This window comes from Pollicipes pollicipes, unplaced genomic scaffold (assembly GCF_011947565.3).
Source record: "Pollicipes pollicipes isolate AB1234 unplaced genomic scaffold, Ppol_2.1 Scaffold_4002;HRSCAF=4701_pilon_pilon_pilon, whole genome shotgun sequence".
NCBI lineage: Eukaryota > Metazoa > Arthropoda > Thecostraca > Pollicipedomorpha > Pollicipedidae > Pollicipes > Pollicipes pollicipes.
Window position 1 is genome coordinate 18,690,273 of NW_023596420.1, and position 14,232 is coordinate 18,704,504.

General features: G+C 52.8%; 1 protein-coding gene across 8 annotated transcripts; it reads left to right on the forward strand.

Moving 5' to 3' along the window:
- Nucleotides 1-722: 722 nt before the first annotated feature.
- On the forward strand, nt 723-14,112 carry LOC119093997 (F-box/WD repeat-containing protein 7). Of its 8 annotated transcripts, none has more exons than XM_037217042.1 (12): nt 989-1,313; nt 2,654-2,743; nt 3,211-3,475; nt 3,746-3,862; nt 6,496-6,671; nt 7,153-7,291; nt 7,432-7,578; nt 7,932-8,057; nt 8,442-8,531; nt 10,297-10,464; nt 11,441-11,627; nt 12,031-14,112. In XM_037217042.1, the coding sequence occupies exons 3-12, from the start codon at nt 3,386-3,388 to the stop codon at nt 12,240-12,242; spliced, it is 1,452 nt and encodes a 483-aa protein (XP_037072937.1). In that variant the 5' UTR covers nt 989-1,313; nt 2,654-2,743; nt 3,211-3,385; the 3' UTR covers nt 12,243-14,112. The 8 variants fall into 8 exon arrangements, with proteins under 8 accessions (XP_037072942.1, XP_037072943.1, XP_037072940.1 ...); XM_037217043.1 differs by having other exon boundaries at nt 989-1,180; XM_037217044.1 differs by having other exon boundaries at nt 992-1,010.
- The last annotated feature ends 120 nt before the right edge of the window (nt 14,113-14,232 follow it).

Below are 14,232 nucleotides of genomic sequence, written 5' to 3' on the forward strand. Positions count from 1 at the left end.
ACTGCTCTAAACAACACAATTTTGGTCATTTTAGGGAAGAGCAGGGCTGCAAACTGCATGAAATGATTTTCATGGTGGCAACCTCAGTTGAAAAAATGCATACAAATGTGGAACATTCCCTTGAAGATATTAGTGATAGTCCAGTTTTACTGCAAACTGCACTGTGCTGATGGCACCTACCATGGCCTCACCAACTCCTCACCTTGGTCTAAACCCCAAAATCAGGTGCAAGAAATAGCAAAAATAACATGATAGTAAGAATAAGAATAGTAAGAGACCAGCCAGCATTGCTTGCTCATGCTCATGCAGTACCCATGTATAAATTCAACTTCATGTATTCAAAAATTGTTCATTGTGTAAGCTTCAATACGCTAAAACAGCTTAACTTGATGAATTCTTGCTCATCTTGCCATTGTTCCATAAAACAATGCCAAACTAAATACACTTGGTATTATCTCCACTTCTGCCTGATGCACCCAGACGTCAACCACATTCACTGGGTCCACCAAAGATAATTTCACACTACTGCCTGTTTCACTTATCATTCCAAGCTCACAACACAAAGGAAAAAAAATACAGATGTCTGGCACATTGCCTACCTCAGTGCTTGAATGGTAACAATAGATTACCAGCAAAGTCCCTACCCTGACCAGCAGACATATATTCTAGAAAATATGTTCATCACGGCACTGCTCAACCTCAGGGCCTCCTTTCAAATCAAGGGCCTAACAAATCAAGGTACTTCAAATATATTTCTCGAACCTAAGAGAGAAGGCATTTTGAAGAACTTAAAAGGTATCAAACATACAGTTTTCATACACATTTTCATTTGAGCATAAACATCGAGCATACAGTTTTGTATTTTTACACTTGCCATCAGTTTTACATCACCAGACGTTGCTCGTCCCCATACCGGGCTGCCGGCGCACATGCGACGGGAAGATGGTGCGTGTGCTTTATGGTTGTGTGTAAGTCTATGGTTACCCGCCAGTTGCTGTAATCCATACCCTGTGCTGATAATGATGAAGAATTCAGGCCCTCTTAGCTTTATTTCGTCACTTATGGGATGAACTTGAACAGGGGCTGGATATACCTGGAGTGTATCTTGTTTTTTACCACCCTTGCTCTAAATGGCGATTTGCTCGATTTCCACTTTGCACGATCTCAATTCGCATAAAACGTGAAGTATCAATGTTTGGTGCACTTGCCGCCAGCTTGATATGAGCATGACACAGGGTTAAGGGGTGTTAGGAGAAGGACAGGGGACATGGAGCTTCCCCCTCAACTTAATGAATTGAGCATTGACACTTCAGGTATTGACAGGAAGGAAGGGTAGAAAATGGCTATTAGCCCCTAATCCAAGAGGTCTTGAATTGCCCCTGGGCAGACATAAGTACCACAATGTCTTAATAGATTTGACCTGTAAGATTTAGAGTTGCTGCATTTTTTAGGTCCCGCAACATTTTGGCCGATTGTATGCAGTTGTATGTTTTTAGATCCCACATTTGGCAAGTATTACACTGTAACTATAATTTCCTATGCAGACTGACATGCCAACTTAAATAATGCTGGATGTGGCAAAAAAGAAGAAAATTTTGATAACTTGTGTGTATGACATTTTTTTCAGCAGGCACCTAGGACAGGAAGGCTTTATGCATTTTGTGCCTGTGTTATGATAAACTGTATTGTAACTGGTTTGCATATCAAACACTAATGGAATGCTCCACATTTTAAGACTTTGAGACAAGCATCAGATGTAAAGAAATGGCTCACTTAGAACTATTGGTATACTTATAAGTAGAAAAGACTTCTAGACAACATAATCTCCCTAGTATCTATGGTCCTCAATATATCACTTTGGTTGCATCATGGAATGGTTGTGCAACATTGAGATGCTGCCAAACTAGCCATACAAAATTGCGATCCTTGCACCCACCTGTATTACTTCAAACTTGTCAAGAGATAGGTGCTGGAAGAATGTTTGCAGAGTGAAATATTATTTTGTGCCCATGGTTTGGCTCTTTCCTGTGGTGTCTTTGCCTAATTATCAGTGAGCTTAAGAATAATATGTGGATTCCCATACTTGGTTATGGACATATTCTTAATCTATTTGATTACAAGTCTTATTCCCAACTTGTTATATCACAAAGCATGAAATGTGATTTGTTCTCAAAACTTGCACAGCTTGCTCGATATTGATCGAGAGGCAGTTGATGTGCACTGTGCTTGGGAATTGTGCTTGCAGGTGTCAGATCTGAATGCTCTTGAAAGGCTTGATGATAGCACTCTTTGTGACCTTGAACACAGCATGGCCAATGGGGTGGCAGTATTTGAATTATAATGATATGAAATGCTGCATATCTGAAGGGCCTTGATACAGTCTGCACATTTTTTGCTGTTGTGTAGCTCAGAAACAAGAGGGTTTAGGTCTTGAGAAAGGCAGGGCTGTGAACTGTATCAATAGATCTTCAAACTTGCTGTTTCAGTTCAAAACTTTGTACAGATGTGGAACAACCCCTTAAAATAATTTGAAGAATGCCCCTTTTAAAAATATTATCAAACATTTATGCAACACAATGGGCTTAGATGTAACATCCATTTGAACAATTCTGCCAGTGTTATGATGTTTTCTCCTAAATTTTAGTTCTTTTAGTTTCAGCCTGCAATACCTACATGATTTACAACTCAAGCAAACTAGCATTGAAAACTGTTTTGTTCTCGGGCTGTTGAACAATTCACACAGGTAAGGTCAGGCTAGGTTTCAGACATGGAAGTCAGTGACACACAGAGCTGTAGGATTTCTCATTGAATGTCCCTATCTGACTGGCAGGTTTTCCCATTGCTTGTCCAGCTGCCTCTTGAACATGTTCTGTCATCAGTGATGACACCACTTTGTCTGGCAGATCTTCCCAATATGAGCCAATCCCACAGTTTGAATGAGCTCTGACACATTTGAAGTCAGATGAATGGTACAAAAATCATGTAAATTTTCCATGCAACTTTATTATGCTTTGACCATCTCATTGTACAATTTAAAGGTATATTTTGTTAACAGACAAGTGTATGTTTGTCTCAAGATGTGTATCATTTTGTTTAGTTGAGGAGTAAGGGCTAGGAAAATGCTAACAGTTTGCTCTTGGTTGAAGGACTGTAATAACAGTATGGTGTGATTTATATTTTACAAAATCTGACTGATCTGTTTTTTTACAGCACCTCAACATAAATACAGTAAAAGTGTTTCAAGTAAAAATTAAGAGTGCTTTCTTCTTTCTTTGATAACAATAATTGTCAACATGACATCTGATGTGGAATTCACATTCCTGTGCAAGATAAATCTTTTCCAATTGAAATGACCTGACCAGGGACAATCATAAAGGAATCTGCAATGCCTATCAACAATCAAGAATTGATACCCACTCAGAGGAAGTACCACAGCCTTCCAAGGCACTGCAAGCCATGCAGTGCTCAGGCTCAGGTATGTAATGCTCCAGAAAATATTTACATGGTGCTTACATTATTTATGTAGGCTTCGAGGGCAGCCTGAATATAATGATTTTCACATAATACACTTCATAAGTTTTGTATAAAGACTGCATTAGTAGCAGTGTATGTGTTGTACAAGTGCAGTCAATTTGTTTGTTGTATATGATATGAGGTGCTTTGTGGATTTTGCCTGCAGTCTGTGGTAACTACCTTCTGTGCATGTCTTTGAAAGTGTTTAACACAGGTGCCTCATATATTCTAGGTGATCTCTCCCCGCCTTCTGTGTGTTCGTGACTTCCGCATTAAACTCAATGCCTTTCAAGTCTGGTTCCGTGAGTTTGATGATGAACAAAAGAACACTGTTCTTCAGGAGCTGATGGTGAGTAAAAGGCCTGATAGAAACATGATAAACACTGTGTGTGTCTTATAGAAATGCACAATACACCACATCTTAAAAAACACACTATACTCTGTCTAACTCTTTAAACCAGGGTGGCATAGTTGCTTTCATATGTTTCCCACCATTTCACAAAACACTCTTTACGTTAAACTCTGTTCCCCTGATGCAACTTTAACTGTTTTATGATGCTAACATGATACTAATGAGAGTGCCTGCCAACACTGCAGTACACTCAAAGTTTGGCTGTAAAGTATAGCCATTCATGGTCACAGAGGCATCTCAGCATCAAGGGTAGAATAACTGTAGTCAAGACATTGATAATATCTAAACCAAAACATGTGACACAATGCTTAATGATCCCAGCCATGCCTTCAACCAAACCTAAAGTCTGATAAAGAAATTTATCTGGGGTGCTCGTCCAGCAAAGGTGGCTCGTGACACATTGTGTCAGCCTTTTAGGTAAGTTGGCTGAGGAGCATTTTCAAAACACAGCTTAAGCAGGGTCATTTAACTATAAAGATTTATGTGGAAGCGTCATAAATCATTCAGCGCTGCATTACTCCTCTTTCCATCATTATATTGTTCAGAAATAGATTTTGTGATGAAATAGTGTCTAAATGCAGGCTAAGTATGTTTTAATGGTGATCTGTTCCAACGATTTGGAGCTCCGTTCTGCAAAGCAGAATCTAGCACGGCGAAATTGGTTAGAGAGGAGATACTGTGGTATAGTGAGCGCATTCTGACCGACAATAGGTCGCTGCCATATCGCCGTTGGGAGAGTCACGAGATACGATTCATTGGTGATGAAGTCAAAAACAGGGGAAATCTAACGCACTCCCATTTACGCGCCAAATTTCCCGTCTGTAGGAGTGGTGTACTTCGGTACCAAGGACTTGTTTAGTGCGACTCTCACAAGATGGAGGACTTTTGCTTGATGGAAGAATGCAGAATGTATGTCTATGCACGCGAGAAAAGCCAAGGTTGGCGGTAAACTAGGCACGCAAGATACACCATAAATAGGCTACAAAAGGAAGGATTTGTAGTGCTTGGAATTAATGACTGCGAAAGGAGAAAGTGGCGTCTGAATCTAGACCCGATTATCTTGGGATACGTTATCACTGCAGTGCGTGTGCTCTGCTCCTGTCGTTCCAGTGGCAGGTAGCACACAAATATAGTCCCTCCAAAAGTGTTTTGTACATTAGTGCACAGATATATTCCCACCAGACGGTTCTTTGTATATAAGGCGCAATACAGACTCAGAGCGATACACGTATTATGGGAGAGATGACACGTAGGTTCATTACCTCTTTCGACGTCAGTTGGCTCGTGCGTTTGAGTACGGTGTATTCCGGGACACCAATCGGTGTGCGAGACCTATCCGTGTTGTAATTAACACGCGTGCTGCTATATTTAATGTAAGACATGTTCCGTGTGTGGTAAATCTTGTTGTCTTGCTGGCCAAGCGTTATAGGCATGAGCGTTGAGCGGACGAGTTATTTTTCTCTAGATGGCCCCCGACCACAGATTGGGCAATACTTTGATACGGAAAGAAGTATTGCTTTTAAAAGCGAGCGTAAGAAGCAGCGATTCCCGGACAAAATGGAGACATTATTCCGATGGTGTCCTCCAAATGCTAAACATCGGTGCAGGAGGCAGCACGCGGCTGCCGCGTCAGCTCGAGGCGGAGTAACCTCCCCGCCGCGGCTTTCCTCCCCGCGCGGCCCCGTGTAGCGGCCGTATACGGGAGGCAGCACGCGGCTGCCGCGTCAGGTCGAGGCGGAGTAACCTCCCCGCTGCGGCTTTCCTCGCCGCGCGGCCCTGTGTAGCGGCCTTGTTCGACGGTCTTGATATAGCGGTGTATGTTCTTGTGTAGCGGCCTCGATGTGGTATCAATTTTGATCCCCCTGCGATTACCTGTGTATGATATATGTATTGAGGTGTTTGGTATGTAAAACTGACTTAGGACCAGCTCTTGAAAAAAGGACGGACACTCTATGCAGCATGCACAATTGATGTAATAACTCTTCAGGCTGCTGTCCTTATTTGTTGTTAGTGTCTTGCCAGGTATAGCCAGATAACTATCTAGTCGACGCTAGGTCCAGCACTATACCAGTGAGCTAACTGTGAAGCACTCTATGATTCTAACGCCTTATCTCAATTTTTCTGTAAAGCTATCATGTACAAATTCAAAGTTTAGCGGTAGCATGTAGTGTTGGCTTCCTTCACAAAACCGGGTAGCGTAAACGCCACTGGAGACTTCTCCTGGTCCGGAGAGATTTTGCTTGGTGGTTCTTGGTTGTTCTGCGTCAAGTGTCTTCTTTTGGCCCCCAGCATGTGCATCTGTTCCTTGAGACCAGCAGTATCCATACGTCACTGAACAGATCTTATCTTGGTCCCCCCCCCCCCTGCACCCGATTAGTAACACTATTTCTAAAGCGCTTGCGCATCAGTTTCAGCGCGTGACGTCATTATTCGCTCCCTGACGCGAGGCCATCTCCTTCCTGAGCGGCCCCGCCGTGATGTGAGCCCATCTCCCTCCCGAGCCGCCTCTCTGCCTGTCCGGCGGACCTGGTGTCGTTCGCCGTCCGTCACGCGGTGCCGTTGCCGGCCAGGGCCTGTGCGGACCGGCGCAGAACCACCTGCTGTCGGTGCGGCTGCAAGACTCGCTGCACGAGCGCTGCCCGCCCAACTGCCAGGACCTGCTCTCATGGCTCCCGGCGCACGTCGTCTCCAAGATCCTCGGCTACCTGGACCCGCTCAGCCTGGCGCGCTGCAGCGCTGTCTGCAGGTGGGCCCGGTCGCGCCCCGTGCCAGCGTGTCAGGTGACACGGTTCACGATGTGAGGGCCCGCGGCCTGTGGTCCGGGCGCTGAGGCAGAGTGCAGCGATACGGAGCGTTGGCTAATCGTGCGCGGTCAGCGCTGTGCGCCCATGACCGGCTGTGTATCTGCCAGCGCCGCTGTACCGGCATGGACAGACCTGCGCTGTGTGCCCATGACCTACTGTGTATCTGCCAGCGCCGCTGTATCGGCATGGACAGACCTGCGCCGTGTGCCCATGACTGACTGTGTATCTGCCAGCGCCGCTGTACCGGCATGGACAGACCTGCGCTGTGTGCCCATGACTGGCTGTGTGCCTGCCAGCGCCGCTGTACCGGCATGAACGGATTATAACCTGCGGCGGCACGAACGGGCATTGTCCAGTGTCGCGCCGCTGTTGACTATACCCGCGAGTGTATCGGCTGCTGCTGACCTGCGCCGGCCTCGACAGGCAGTGGCGAGTGCTGGCCGGCGGCCGGCCGCTGTGGCGCAGGCTCAGCGCCCTCCCCGAGTGGCAGGTGTCACCCGAGACGCACCGCAAGCAGCTGCAGGAGCTCAGCTCGACCGACGGACGCGTCAACTGGAAACAGGTGCGTCACTGGCCGGCCGGGGTCACTTGGCCGGCGATTGGTCGGTCGCTGCGGTCAGGGCTCAGTGGGGCCGTCCGTGTCGGCCGGCCGCGGCCCGCTCCGCCGTGTCGACTGACGTCGGCCGTCCACGGGCCCGGCAGGTGTTCGTGCAGCGGTACCGGCTGCGGCGCAACTGGCTGCTCGGCCACTGCCACGTGCGCACGTTCGAGGGCCACGGCCAGGGCATCTCGTGCGTGCAGTTTGACGACACGCGCATCGTCAGCGGCTCGCACGACAACAGCATCAAGGTGGGCGGCGGCGCAGACTGCGGTCCGGCCCCGGCTGGCTGCCGGTGTGATCGCCTCCCGCGCCACGATAAGTGGTGTGTCAGGTTCAGCGACTGGTGCTCCGGCCGTCGGCGCAGAAGCGGGGCTTGGCGCTGAATCCAGCGGTAGTTTGTCTCATGGGACAAAATGAGTTATTGGTTGTGTTATTCGCGCTAGCTTATTGTGTGGGTTTTTGTGCTTTGCCGACCACGGCTGCTCATCAGCCCATCTTTGCTATTTTTCGGGAACGTGGTGGTGTCCGGGGACTGTGGTGTGCGGCAGACGGGGGGTTTGATGTCAGGGCTTGATGTGAACGTGTCGGTCGGACCGCGCAGGTGTGGAACATCCGCACTAACTCGCCGTGGTCGGTGATGACGCTGCTGGGACACTCGGGCACCGTGCGCTGCCTCCACCTGCTGGAGAACCGGCTGGTATCCGGCTCCACCGACACCACCATCAAGGTGAGGGCCGCGATGGGGTCGTCTGTCGTCCGCCTGCCGGCTGCCGTCCGGTCCTGTCAGTCGTTCACTCGCCTGAACTGTGTGATGACTCGCGACAGATGCCACGGGAGTGGCATGGAAGCCAGGAGAAACCAGACAAGCCTCCTGGGCATGTCTGTCGATGCAAGTTAGTCAACAGGTCTGTCGTGTAATCGAGACAACACTGCTGTTGGATGTAGAAAACGAATTTAACCCTCAAGCTTGGTCTGGCCAAGAGAGACGACGGCGAAGTGATTCCGATGGGCGACCTAGCCGCGGCGCTAAGCCAGAACCGCCGTCCCCGCCGCCGCGTCGGCCGTCGTGTCGTCATCTACCCCCGACCGCTCAGGCCGTGTCTGACCGCAGGTCTGGGACCTGTCCACGCGCGAGCAGTGGTCCAGCATCGCCTGCAAGGTGACCATGGTCGGTCACACAGACACCGTGCGCTGTGTGCAGGTGAGGGGTCGGGCCGGCGGCAAGGGCCGGGCTGGCGCGCGGCCGTCGCCTGCGCGGACTCGGGGGCGGTGTTTATTTGTGGTAGCACAGCATGCAGCGGCACCTAAGTGGAAACCCCAGAGCACCGTGTAAAGTGCAATGTCCAAATGAAGCGTCTTAGTCTCACGTCATCAGACGCTGGGCTGTTCAATAGTCCAGCGCGGTCAGGCGCCATTGGTCATCAGGCGGTCATCAAGAACCACTCGCGGCATTGCGTCGTCGCTACAAGCATCCGCTATTGCTGGGTGGTAACGATAGTGCTTGCCATCCACTCAACGGCCGTTATGCGTTGGCTTAAGGGCGACCCCCTGCAGCTGGTGGGGTGTCTCGGCCTGCCGCTGCTGAGACGGTACTAATTACACCCCCTGCAGCTGGTGGGATGTCTCAGCGTGCCGCTGCTGAGACGGTACTAATTACACCCCCTGCAGCTGGTGGGGTGTCTCTGCCTGCCGCTGCTGAGACGGTGCTAATTACGAGTGGCCGCCAGCTGGCTGGTGCTGACCTGAAATATGAGAACGTGACGCTGTGACGTGACGTGACGTCTTAATAGCTCGGTCCGGTCCCATTGTCACACTTTATAACAGCTGATATGTTTGCATTCGCTAACCGCAGGCGTATGCAGTTTTCTATAACAGAAGGCGGGATTCCTTAACGCTGTGCGGGATGAACCGTTGGGGCATTTGCTCGCATGCTGATGAATCACACTTGGTTTTCCTGCAACGTTGTATAGCACCACGGTTTGGCCTCCCCCATTCGATTAACATGGAAACATTTGAAATTTTCCAATTACGAAAAAGCTGAAGAACACGGGCCGGAACAAGATCTACGACTCTAGATGTTTGCGGCCGGACGTCGCGGGCGGTACGGGAGTATCGTATAGTGACGGAGGAGAACACGGTCCATTATGTCGACAAACGCCTCGGTCGATTCGTGCATGCGACTACTTGCTCTCGTGTGCAAACCACGTGTCTGGCCGTTATGGGACATTTTCATGTTCGCTGTCAGATACCAGCAACCAGCGTAGATCAAAACGCGAGGCCAACTGTTCGTGGGTGAACTACAGAGTACAGCTCACGATCCTACCTGGAATTGGCCGACCCTTAGGTGCACCAGTAACCGACCGAAAAGCGGTCACTGTTACCTCTTCTGAAGCTGATCTTGAATACTAGATGCTGTTGAGAGATTCCTCCCCTGGCTGCGTGCGCTCTGGCTGCTGTCAGCGCGTGCTGACCAGCCTCTCCGACTGATTATGACATTCAAGTGAAAGAGGCGTACAACCAAGGTGATTGGGACAGAAAACCTGCAAAGTTTCTCCTTCCGAAATCTTGGCGTTTTTAATCATGCCTTCGTCAAAATTGCCGACGCCACATAACACTGGAAACTTAGCGATTTCGCTGATAAATTACGCGGACTGACGAGACTCAGAGCCGGCCCCCTCGCCAGCCAAATTGGTGGTGAATTAGCGCGCGAATTCCACGTATCAGTGAACCCCCGCCTCTTCAGTTGTCACGAAAGGCGAACTCACCAATGCATTAATCATACACATTGGTATCGGCGGCCACGGCTGTCTGGCTTTCCCAGCTCATTTGTTAGCATCATCTACACAGCTGGCAACCCTCACATCTGCTATCGCCTCGCTCGTCCCACGCCGCACAAGGCGTCCTGCTGATCCCTGACGACTCGGCTAGTGACGTGATTTGAACACTGGCCGCCGGCTGACCGGCAGATGGACGTGGAGAAGGTGGTGAGTGGCTCATACGACCGCACACTGCGCGTCTGGTGCGTCCGCTCTGGCTGCTGTCGGCGCGTGCTGACCGGCCACACGGGCCAGATCCTGTGCCTGCGCTTCGAGAAACACCAGCTGGTCAGCGGTGCCGCCGACAAGACCATCAAGGTGGGAGCACCGGGGAACGTGGCGAACGCTGAGTACCATCCCCGTGTGCTGGACTGGTCCCCGGCCCGGCTCTGTTTACCTGGCGTCAGGCGTCTCATGTCCGCGTCTGGCCTGTATGCGGGGTGGGGATGGTCGTCGGTTTCATAGCAGGCTAGTGTGGTCCTCGAGTCAACCTGTGAGAGACTATCGATCGCCTTTTTGTGCGTACAGGGCTAATTTGATCCCTGACTGTACAGACCTCACAGGTTTCCAACCTTACGCTGCTCATCCAATAGAATAAGTCTCTGTGCGCCGGACAGGCGTGGTGTTTGACGCCCCCCCCCCCCTCTGCGCCGAACAGGCATAGTGTGTGACGGACCTTCTCCCTATGCCGGGCAGGTGTGGTGTTTGACGAGCCCTCTTCCTCTGTGCCGGGCAGGTGTGGTGTTTGACGAGCCCTCTTCCTCTGCGCCGGGCAGGTGTGGTGTTTAACGAGCCCTCTTTCTCTGCGCCGGGCAGGTGCGGTGTTTAACGAGCCCTCTTCCTCTGCGCCGGACAGGTGTGGTGTTTGACGAGCCCTCTTCCTCTGCGCCGGGCAGGTGTGGTGTATGACGGGCCCTCTTCCTCTGCGCCGGGCAGGTGTGGTGTTTAACGAGCCCTTTCCCTCTGCACCGGGCAGGTGTGGTGTTTGACGGGCCCCCTTCCTCTGCGCCGGACAGGTGTGGTGTTTGACGGGCCCTCTCCCTCTGCACCGGGCAGGTGTGGTGTTTAACGAGCCCTCTCCCTCTGCACCGGGCAGGTGTGGTGTTTGACGGGCCCCCTTCCTCTGCGCCGGGCAGGTGTGGTGTTTAACGAGCCCTCTCCCTCTGCACCGGGCAGGTGTGGTGTTTGACGAGCCCCCTTCCTCTGCGCCGGGCAGGTGTGGTGTTTGACGAGCCCTCTCCCTCTGCACCGGGCAGGCTGGTGTTTGACGGGCCCCCTCGTTCCCGCCGGGCAGGTGTGGTGTCTGTCTGCCGGCCGCTGCCTCCGCACGCTGCCCGGCCACGAGGGCGCCGTCACGACGCTGACGTTCGACGAGCAGCGCATCATCTCCGGCTCGCTGGACTGCACCATCCGGCTGTGGAGCGTCGACACAGGCGCGCCGCTGGCCGTGCTGGACTGGATCAAGAACGAGGGCCACACAGGTGCTGTGCGGCTCAGCTGGCGGATGGCCGTGGGGTGGGCAGACTAGGGTAGACTGGCTGGCAGTGTGGTGTGCTCAGTGGCCTTGGACATTCATCCGGAACTGGTGGCACGCATAAGTACGCCTTCGTTGCCGCGTTACAAATCGGCTCCCAGTTGTTACACGGGTTCGTTATCAATCGGGGACGTAGTCTCGTGCACTAATTTGGGAGGCCGATGGTGCTTCACCGGTAAGAGCTGTTCCTGTGGTGCGCTGTGTGCTGTGCTGTCTGCTGATCGTCTGGCTGTCGGCGGCAGGTGTGGTGCACTGTGTGCCGTGCTGTCTGCTGATCGCCTGGCTGTCGGCGGCAGGTGTGGTGCGCTGTGTGCCGTGCTGTCTGCTGATCGCCTGGCTGTCGGCGGCAGGTGTGGTGCGCTGTTTGGTGGCCGACCGATGGCGCATAGTGTCGGCGTCGGACGACAAGACGCTGAAGGTGTGGTCGCTGGAGACCGGCCGCCGCCTGGTCACGCTGCGCCAGCACACAGACGGCGTCACCTGCGTCCAGTTCAACGACTCCGTCATCGTATCCGGCAGCTACGACAAAACTGTCAAGCTGTGGGATTTCAGTGTCTGCTAGCGCCGGCCGCCGGCTCCCGTCGGGGGAGGTCGCGCGCGGCCCGGCTGTGGCGACAGCCGCTCGCCTGGCGGCGGTCCGCGGAGAGCCGCCCACCGGCCGCGGCCACCGCCGCCGTCGCTTCGTCGTGTATCTGCCGTCCCGCTGTCGGAGTGTGGTGTTCAGACGCGTCGGCGTCGCTACCGTGGAATCTCCGTGTCCGGCCGCTACGTTGCTGTTGTTTGATCTGTTGTTGCGTTGTGTTCTGCCCCGTGGGAGGGAGTGGCGGCCGCCAATAGTGTGTGCGGATAACGTCCCCCGTGCCTGCAGCTCCCCTGGGCAGACGGTGGTGCCTCCTGGGAGCGATCACTATATGTCAGAGGTGCCCGCCGGCCCCAAGGGCGCCCGCGTGTTCGCGCTGTGGCAGCAATAATTGATCGCTAATAGTCAACCATGTTGACGTCAGGGCTATTGATATTGCTTGCGTGCTTCCGATGGTGACAGCTGTATGGATGATGAAATCTCCCTCCGCTGAGGTGTTCATAATACCGAAGAGCAGTCTATTTTGTGTACAAACACTGCTTTCTTGTTTTTAATATTTATACATATTTGTTTTAATACACTGCATGTCGTTATGCGTTGTATTAACAGCTCCGCTGCTAGTGTGAGTTCTAGGCGAGTCAGTTCTCTGCGGGCGCCGACGTAATTCCCGCCGGAGCATCCCCGGCATCCCACCGCAGGCCGGCACTGCTCTGCGCACGTGCGTACATGCGCAGAGACGGGGCTGGCGACACTCGCGCAGTTCCATCACGGCTATATCACAGATCACAGACGTTCGAGGCCGCGCCGCGCACGCACGCTCACACCAATATCGCTGCCGGCCAAATACGGGCACCGACAGGCCGCCGTCTTCTGACCGGGGACCCTATCTCCCGGCGTCGCGCCAGCAAGCCACCACCGGTGGCAGACCAAACCGGCGTGGCCGCCGCACAGAAAGCATGGCACGGAAAGCGACCGCAGTCCAGACTGATGATAAGAAACGTGAGACATTGGGCGATGAAAACAACAACGCGCCCGAGATACGTCAATTATAATGATGTTCGCAACACCAAGCAAAGCCTGTAATGCTGTGATCGCTTAGAATGGAAGCTGGCCATCATACCACGGCTCATTTTCCCGCGTAGCGCTCAGTCATGCGCGTATCCTATATCACAACACAAATACATCAATCACAGGAGGGAGTCACTGCGAGGACACAGGCGTATAACCATGGAATGTTCTTCGGCGCTGGCTACGCCCTTCACTGGTTCCGAGCAAGAGGTCCTAACCACCGCACGAGGAAGACGAACCAGGATATGTTGCGTTCCCGGCATTCCGGACAACCGGCGTACTCGGCGGCATTCGGGGCGCACCGGCTGACGATTCCAACACGACAGAAAGTGGCAATACTGCACCACGGACTGGCCAGCGATCCCGGCTCTACCCCACCCGAGGACAGCAGCGACTAGACAGCGGACAGCGCCGGCGTCGGCCAACCTTGCTGAGGACGGGCCGCCGGCATCGGTGCCGAGCAACGTGGCTCACGTGACCGGCTGCACCGCGCCGACGACATACGAGGACGGACAGCGTACACCTACCGGCCGTGTCGACCCGGGGCTCGAGACAGGCCGGGAAGCATCCCCGGGTCGGACCATACAGCAGGTCTGCTAGACAGCGTTCCCAATCGTAACGGGCCCAGAAGGGGTCTCGGACCACACATCAGGTCTGCTAGACAGCGTTCCCAATCGCACCGGGCCCAGACCACACCACTCGGACCACACCAGTTCAAGGCCCCTTCCCATACCACATCAGGACAAGGAGGGGCCCCAAACCTCACCAGCCCTGGGCCGCCTCCCACACCATACCAGGACTGGGAGGGGTCCCAAACCTCACCAGCCCTGGGCCGCCTCCCACACCATACCGGGACCGGGAGGGGCCCCAAACCTCACCAGCCCTGGGCCGCCCCCCACACCAT

Excerpts from the sequence above, each read along its gene's own strand:
- LOC119093997 (XM_037217047.1), top strand. The coding sequence starts at position 3,386 with ATGCCTATCAACAATCAAGAATTGATACCCACTCAGAGGAAGTACCAC. Across the intron at positions 7,579-7,931 it reads CGCACGACAACAGCATCAAG|GTGTGGAACATCCGCACTAA; the intron begins GTGGGCGGCGGC and ends CGGACCGCGCAG. Across the intron at positions 8,058-8,441 it reads CCACCGACACCACCATCAAG|GTCTGGGACCTGTCCACGCG; the intron begins GTGAGGGCCGCG and ends GTCTGACCGCAG.